At 46.3% G+C, this 8783-nt stretch overlaps 1 protein-coding gene across 1 annotated transcript; it reads left to right on the top strand.

The window, feature by feature from the left end:
* The first annotated feature begins 7495 nt into the window (after window positions 1–7495).
* LOC138355750 (autotransporter adhesin BpaC-like) lies at window positions 7496–7945 on the top strand. The gene has a single exon (XM_069311139.1). The coding sequence runs from the start codon at window positions 7496–7498 to the stop codon at window positions 7943–7945; it is 450 nt and encodes a 149-aa protein (XP_069167240.1).
* Window positions 7946–8783: the final 838 nt, after the last annotated feature.

The raw sequence follows: 8783 nt of genomic DNA, 5'->3' as shown, positions 1-8783 counted from the left end.
GTAGCCCTAAGCCTATTACATTTACATAGGCAAGGGCTGATAAATTCTTGGCAGTATGTATGACACCACTTAGGCTCAGTAGTGAGGTCTTTATTGTACCCGTCTCTAACAACTGCGTGGCCACAGGTGCCTTTCACCGCACCACTGGCAGAGTCGTCAATGTGGTCAATCCACGACAGGCAAGATATCGTTGATCTTGACACTTCCAATATTGAGCTCAAACGACCATTTGAGCTTCAAGCAAGCCTTGAGCTATGAAAACTTCATTCAACCAATTTCAACAAGTTTATTTAACCAATTTCAACACGTTTATTTAACCAATTAATCAAACAATTCCCTATAAACATTGCGATACACGGATGATAAACAATCCAGTATTCACAGCAATCATTTCCTGCTTCGAGCAGAGGATATATTTTAAAGTGAGGAAATAAGCTTAAATAAATCCGCGGTGTCCGTCAGGGGGAGTTTACTCTGGCGGACGTGAATATAAAAGGTGGAGGTTTTCTCCCTCAGATCCAGTTTACTCTAAGGGGATATACCCCTATCTGGTGGGAACCTTCGCCTGGCATTTGTGCCTCGCCTCCGCCCCCAGAGATTACTAATACAGCTGCTGGCACAGAAAGTCAGGCCACGATGGTAGTAATAATAATGGGGAAAAACAGAAGCCAAGAAAGGGAATGACGGAGAGAGAGAGAAAGAGAGAGAGAGAGAGAGAGAGAGAGAGAGAGAGAGAGAGAGAGAGAGAGAGAGAGAGAGAGAGAGAGAGAGAGAGAGAGAGAGAGAGAGAGAGAGAGAGAGAGAGAATGTGGTAAATTAGGCAAAGAACGACACCACGAACATAATGCACGCAAATACAAGCCAGAGTCCAAGAGCTGAAGCTCGGTCGTGAAGCCACAAGTACGTGAGTGCACATACACAGCAAAATTAATTAAAAAAAAAAAAAGAGTCGAGACAAATGAGGCTTGTAAAATTCTCTAAGATGTCTTAAATATATTGCAGAATTGATCTAAGAAATGGCTTCTTGATTTCAACACAAGCAAGTGCAAGGCGATGCACATGAGAATAGGTGACAGATCAAAAAGAGGCTACACACCAAATGGAAATTATCACCCTGTAACGACTAGAGAGAAAAAGCCTCTGAAGTGGACATAACTACAGGGTTATGTGGATAAGTTAATTATTCCTGTATAAAACCAAGTGGATTGTATATTTTAATTTGTTCCACACAATTCCCACAATGGGGGGAAAGGTGATTTACTTTATGTTAATTAAATTCAGATTAATTAGTGCTACAGTTTAAATGGTTTGATTTAATAATTAAATTTAGTTTATTTGTTAAAGCACAATATTATCTAAACTGTTAGTAAGTAGACTTATACAATGCTTAGCTGTTGATAAGGTCACTAGACTAGCGTAGAGCAACACCACCAGTAGCCTAGCCTCTGGTACAGTATGGCGGCCTCCCTCCACACTCTCTATTGCTGCCACCGCCTCACGCCTGCCGGTAAATTATTACCCTGTGTTAAATTGATAATTTCAATAGTTATTGTTTCATATCGAGCAAGCAAGAACTATGAAGTATTTAACGCGTTCTTACTTTGGTCTATCATTATATCCTTGCAAGCTCGCTGCCATAGCCTAATCTCAAGTTCTCTGGCCAGAAACAACAACTAGGACCATGTTGCTTGTCAGGGAGTGAGACGGAGACGTAATGCTGTCCAGAATTAGCCTTTCAGCTTTCGGCAGCATAAGCAGGGGGGCTGGTTATCGTTAATTTGTTGTAGCATCAGTCAGAGTTGTCACGTTCTCTGCCAAACTGCTTGTCCAAGATGGCCAGCCTGCCTCCTTCCTCACTGACTCGCTAGTCAGTGTGACAGTTAATAGTTATTAATGAAGTTATCAGGAAAATAATTGAAGTTATTTAAGAAATGAAACTAGTGTTAATAATTTTATAAGTTAATAAAAACGTTATCCATTTTCCTCACTGATTTAAATAACGAGACTTTAGGAGAAAACAAAAATTTGGTTTTCAATTGACTCGTGGCGAGACGGCAGGAGCTGACGATATCCATTATGGAAATTGTATCAGCTTCCATGGCGTTATTATTAATTATATGTTATTGTAAACATAATACAAACTTCATTGTAATCTAATTTAATATTTAAACAACATTTACAGATATCTTCTTAACCTCATATGTGGAAATTGTTGATTAAGTACTTATAGATTTAAGTAGAAGGCGAATCCTCATAAGAATCTGATTTACTATTTAGGGTTAAAGTGTTCTTGTAGTTGAAAATGTATTAATATAAGATGTGGGGGAAATTATTTCCAAGACTAAAAACCAAGTCCAACTCCAGAGACTCATATAAATAGGATATCAACAACATTCTCTAACAAGACGGCAGGGCTGGACACTTCAGCAAACAGTGAGCTATAAAGATTTGAAAAGATTTCTTTTGGGTTAACAACTTTGGGGAGAATCCAGTGACACATGTATAAATAAAAGCCTACCATGCCTATCTGACTCTTGTCTACTCATGTATTCAATAGTCTCTGCAGTGCAGGTGTTTAAAACTTACCAAACTTAAATAGGCTCGTGTTGATAGATACACAATGACCTTTATTTCTCACATAAATCATATTAAAAGTATTGAACTCATTTATTAATTCTCTTAATATCTCCAGAATAATGTTCTGCAGAATGAGGTAATGAAAAAGCATAGAAACTAAAAAGCAAATATTTGGAATATTAAGGAAATACCAAACTTTTTCAACGTTGACTCATAGCGTAATAATTAGAAATATGCTAGGCTATACCACTGACCCGGGAATTCAGTTTATCAAAAACTATAACAAAACCAATGAATTACCCGAATTCTTATTAATTAACAATTAAATGATTTTATAAATATAGCCCCATAATTAATGTATTGGACCTCAATTAACTCTATAAAGAGAGAACTAATTATTTGTTAATTAAACGCCATCGGCAACCAGAGCACAGTGCTTGCAGTCCGGCGGAGACTGAGCGTCAGTCTCCCACAAGAACTCCCAGCAGGTGAACGCGTCTCGACTCTCTCAGAATTCCAGACGTCACCTCATTCTTCTCTCCAGCCTATCACAGAGAACATACTTAATATGAATTAAATTCACTTGAAATAATTTGTAACTGATATCGTTTTGTGGGAAATTTTCGTGCCCTGTAAGGGTGGTCAACAAGTGGAATGATCTGAAAGAAGTTGTGGAAGAGTTCCGCCTCAAATAAGTATACTTAGCTACACCCACCCCTCTTACATTTTACTCCCACTCTTCTGGTCACAAAAGGTGTCCAGCAGCTGGAGACCCTCATAAATACTGTGAAGTAGTACGGCCAAAAGCGACGTTATTTTTAAGAGGACAGGTTGAATTGTGTGAGGGAGTACCTAACAGACGTGAGACAGAGTCACAGGGAGGGGCCACCACTAAGACTGGCGTCGGGTAACCGAGTAGACCCTCAAGGATCGGCGCTAACACTCCTGCTATTTCTCATTTATGTTTGCAACGTAACCACGGACGTAGAATTCAACATTATATATATATATATATATATATATATATATATATATATATATATATATATATATATATATATATATATATATATATATATATATATTTGCTATTTGATAATCATATTAAATTAACGGGAGAAGTCTGTACAGACGAGGATTGTTAAATACTCTAAGCACGCCTAGACATGCTGCAGAGTTGGTCAAATGAATGGCTACTGGATTTCAACACCAGCAAATGTAAGGTGATGAAAATGGGAACAGGGAACAGAATACCAGCAGGACAGTACACAACCAAGAGAGGAACCACCTCCCTGAGACAAGTCAAGACCTGGGATTACATGTCATTCCAAGTCTTAGCCAAGTGGCGCATATAAATAGTATGTTGGCAGCATTTTCTAAACTGAGCATCATTACAGTACTGTGCACCACCTATGTGAGACCAGTCCTAGAGTATGCAGCTCCATCATCGAGCCAACACCTCAAAAAGTAAATAAGGAAAACCCTGGTTATGAGAGAAGCTCGTACCATAATTATGTGGGACGAAGAAAGACTGAAAGAACTAGATCTAACGTCACAAGAAGAGAGAGAGAGAGAGAGACATGACATGATAAAGACATATAAAGTACTTAATGGGATTTACTGGGTGGAAAAAAAGAGAAAAATTCGCAATGATTAACAATAGACCTGCGTGGCCAAGTATGTGTTGTGAGAACTGCCAGTGGAGGCGTGTGTTGAGAGTACCGGCCCTCACTACCAGTTTAGTACGGGCCCTCACTACCAGTTTAGTACCGGCCCTCACTACCAGTTTAGTACCGGCCCTCACTACCAGTTTAGTACCGGCCCTCACTACCAGTTTAGTACCGGCCCTCACTACCAGTTTAGTACCGGCCCTCACTACCAGTTTAGTACCGGCCCTCACTACCAGTTTAGTACCGGCCCTCACTACCAGTTTACAGCGGTGCTGTGTTACAACCGTCCATCCTAACGAGAAGGGAGACGGCTACACAGTCTCAGCCACATGCATCTTTAACAGTCCATAAATAACACGAGGATCACATACCAATTAACGAAGGCTCGGAAGCCATAAACACGACGCGATTACTTTGGCTTCAGAGCCTTGGTAATTAACGACATCAAACTACCACCAACGATGAGATTAAGATCACAACGATGACGTATACACAAGGAAATCACAATGACTTGTTAAGACGCGCGTCTGGGGTCCCTCCGAGCACTAGTGATGATCTTGGTCTTCATGATGATGGTTTGAGTGATTTGGGTTGAAATGGGTGCCACGTGGTGAGGTGAAATGGGTGCCGTGGTACCCGGAGAGCCCCAGAGAGCCCCGGAGAGCCCTAGAGAGGTCAATCTCAGGCTTAAAACACTGGGCTCAGGTGTCGGGCATAATGAAACCAGTGCCATGCGAGTGCCAGGAGGGCCTCTGACGTCACTGATATATATATATCTTGTTACTGTCATGCCTTCGTTACTGTCATGCCCTGGTTACTGTCATGCCCTGGTTACTGTCATGCCCTGGTTACTGTCATGTTCTGGTTACTGTCATGCCCTGGTTACTGTCATGCCCTGGTTACTGTCATGTTCTGGTTACTGTCATGCCCTGGTTACTGTCATGTTCTGGTTACTGTCATGCCCTGGTTACTGTCATGCCCTGGTTACTGTCATGCCCTGGTTACTGTCATGTTCTGGTTACTGTCATGCCCTGGTTACTGTCATGCCCTGGTTACTGTCATGCCCTGGTTACTGTCATGTTCTGGTTACTGTCATGCCCTGGTTACTGTCATGCCCTGGTTACTGTCATGCCCTGGTTACCGTCATGCCCTGGTTACTGTCATGCCCTGGTTACTGTCATGCCCTGGTTACTGTCATGCCCTGGTTACCGTCATGCCCTGGTTACTGTCATGCCCTGGTTACTGTCATGCCCTGGTTACTGTCATGCCCTGGTTACTGTCATGCCTTCGTTACTGTCATGCCCTGGTTACTGTCATGCCCTGGTTACTGTCATGTCCTGGTTACTGTCATGTCCTGGTTACTGTCATGCCCTGGTTACTGTCATGCCCTGGTTACTGTCATGCCCTGGTTACTGTCATGTTCTGGTTACTGTCATGCCCTGGTTACTGTCATGCCCTGGTTACTGTCATGCCCTGGTTACCGTCATGCCCTGGTTACTGTCATGCCCTGGTTACTGTCATGCCCTGGTTACTGTCATGCCCTGGTTACCGTCATGCCCTGGTTACTGTCATGCCCTGGTTACCGTCATGCCCTGGTTACCGTCATGCCCTGGTTACTGTCATGCCCTGGTTACTGTCATGCCCTGGTTACCGTCATGCCCTGGTTACCGTCATGCCCTGGTTACTGTCATGCCCTGGTTACTGTCATGCCCTGGTTACTGTCATGCCCTGGTTACTGTCATGCCCTGGTTACCGTCATGCCCTGGTTACCGTCATGCCCTGGTTACCGTCATGCCCTGGTTACTGTCATGCCCTGGTTACTGTCATGCCCTGGTTACCGTCATGCCCTGGTTACCGTCATGCCCTGGTTACTGTCATGCCCTGGTTACCGTCATGCCCTGGTTACCGTCATGCCCTGGTTACCGTCATGCCCTGGTTACTGTCATGCCCTGGTTACTGTCATGCCCTGGTTACCGTCATGCCCTGGTTACCGTCATGCCCTGGTTACCGTCATGCCCTGGTTACCGTCATGCCCTGGTTACTGTCATGCCCTGGTTACTGTCATGCCCTGGTTACCGTCATGCCCTGGTTACTGTCATGCCCTGGTTACTGTCATGCCCTGGTTACTGTCATGCCCTGGTTACCGTCATGCCCTGGTTACCGTCATGCCCTGGTTACCGTCATGCCCTGGTTACCGTCATGCCCTGGTTACCGTCATGCCCTGGTTACTGTCATGCCCTGGTTACCGTCATGCCCTGGTTACCGTCATGCCCTGGTTACCGTCATGCCCTGGTTACTGTCATGCCCTGGTTACTGTCATGCCCTGGTTACCGTCATGCCCTGGTTACTGTCATGCCCTGGTTACCGTCATGCCCTGGTTACCGTCATGCCCTGGTTACTGTCATGCCCTGGTTACCGTCATGCCCTGGTTACCGTCATGCCCTGGTTACCGTCATGCCCTGGTTACCGTCATGCCCTGGTTACCGTCATGCCCTGGTTACTGTCATGCCCTGGTTACCGTCATGCCCTGGTTACTGTCATGCCCTGGTTACTGTCATGCCCTGGTTACCGTCATGCCCTGGTTACCGTCATGCCCTGGTTACCGTCATGCCCTGGTTACCGTCATGCCCTGGTTACTGTCATGCCCTGGTTACCGTCATGCCCTGGTTACTGTCATGCCCTGGTTACTGTCATGTCCTGGTTACTGTCATGTCCTGGTTACTGTCATGCCCTGGTTACTGTCATGCCCTAGTTACTGTCATGCCCTGGTTACTGTCATGTTCTGGTTAACGTCATGCCCTGGTTACCGTCATGCCCTGGTTACTGTCATGCCCTGGTTACCGTCATGCCCTGGTTACCGTCATGCCCTGGTTACCGTCATGCCCTGGTTACCGTCATGCCCTGGTTACCGTCATGCCCTGGTTACCGTCATGCCCTGGTTACCGTCATGCCCTGGTTACCGTCATGCCCTGGTTACCGTCATGCCCTGGTTACTGTCATGCCCTGGTTACCGTCATGCCCTGGTTACCGTCATGCCCTGGTTACCGTCATGCCCTGGTTACCGTCATGCCCTGGTTACCGTCATGCCCTGGTTACCGTCATGCCCTGGTTACCGTCATGGACGGGACTGACACCAGTTCTGTCTACCCTACGCCCAAGAATATGTCCAATATTACCTTTAGATTATGCCTTACGACACACATTAAATTATTCCAATGCAACATATGTTGGTGAGATGTCTGTAAACAATGACTGTGACCTCCACACTGACCCTGGCTGAAGGAGCCGCCATCTCCGGAGCCTCCACACTGACCCTGGCTGAAGGAGCCGCCATCTCCGGAGCCTCCACACTGACCCTGGCTGAAGGAGCCGCCATCTCCGGAGCCTCCACACTGACCCTGGCTGAAGGAGCCGCCATCTCCGGAGCCTCCACACTGACCCTGGCTGAAGGAGCCGCCATCTCCGGAGCCTCCACACTGACCCTGGCTGAAGGAGTCGCCATCTCCGGAGCCTCCACACTGACCCTGGCTGAAGGAGCCGCCATCTCCGGAGCCTCCACACTGACCCTGGCTGAAGGAGCCGCCATCTCCGGAGCCTCCACACTGACCCTGGCTGAAGGAGCCGCCATCTCCGGAGCCGGAAACATTAATCTTATCAACGATGCAGGAGCGAAGAGGTCACTCCAAATGACATTCTGATCACATTTTAGAATTAACACTAAAAAAACATTATTTTTCCTTTGGCTTATGTCAAGTATGAGTCAGCCATCTTGAGGAAGAGGAGGTGTGGAAGGAGTCAAAAACTGATGGATGGATTGAATCGACTTGAGAATGGTCCAGGACGGACCGAAACGTCGTCGTCCCTTCACCTTCTATAGTGTGTGGTCTGGTCAACATACTTTAGCCACGTTATTGTGACTCATCGCCTGCATATGGATTGAAGAAAGGATAGGTAGAGTGGGGAAATTGATGGCTAGAGTGGAGGGAGAGGTAGTAGTGGTTAGGGGGAGCAGCAGATGGGGGTAGGGGGAAGGGAACTATCAGGAGAAAGCGCCAAGCCATTACGACTATATAGCACTGGGAAGGGGTCAGGATAAGGATCTGGGATGGGACGGGGGGTAAGGAATGGTGGCCAACTTCTTAGACGATCGGTGATTGAACGCCGACCTGCATGAAGCGAGACCGTCGCTCTACCGTCCAGCCCAAGTGGTTGGGCAATATAGGGAAGGAGGGGAAGGAGTGTAGGTAGAAAGGTAAGGGAGCAAAAGGTAGGGAAAGTGTAAGCAGGTTGAATGAATGTAGGTAAGAGGGAGGGGGGTGTAGAGAGGAGTGTAGGTAGGAGGGGAGGTAGTGTAAGTAGGGGAAGAGTGTAGGTATGATGGGGGGGGGGAGATTTTACTGAGGGTATGTGGGAGAGACGGTAGGTACAGAGGGAGGGAGGGGGGGGGGGGTAAGGAATGTAGGCGAGAGGAAGGGAGGGAATAGTGTATGACTGGGAGAGGAGGGAATGTAGGGGTATGTGAGGAGGGAGAGTTGG

Source organism: Procambarus clarkii, chromosome 6 (assembly GCF_040958095.1).
Source record: "Procambarus clarkii isolate CNS0578487 chromosome 6, FALCON_Pclarkii_2.0, whole genome shotgun sequence".
Lineage (NCBI taxonomy): Eukaryota > Metazoa > Arthropoda > Malacostraca > Decapoda > Cambaridae > Procambarus > Procambarus clarkii.
This window is presented reverse-complemented; position numbering and strand designations above follow the sequence as displayed.

Excerpts from the sequence above, each read along its gene's own strand:
- LOC138355750 (XM_069311139.1), top strand. The coding sequence starts at position 7,496 with ATGACTGTGACCTCCACACTGACCCTGGCTGAAGGAGCCGCCATCTCC.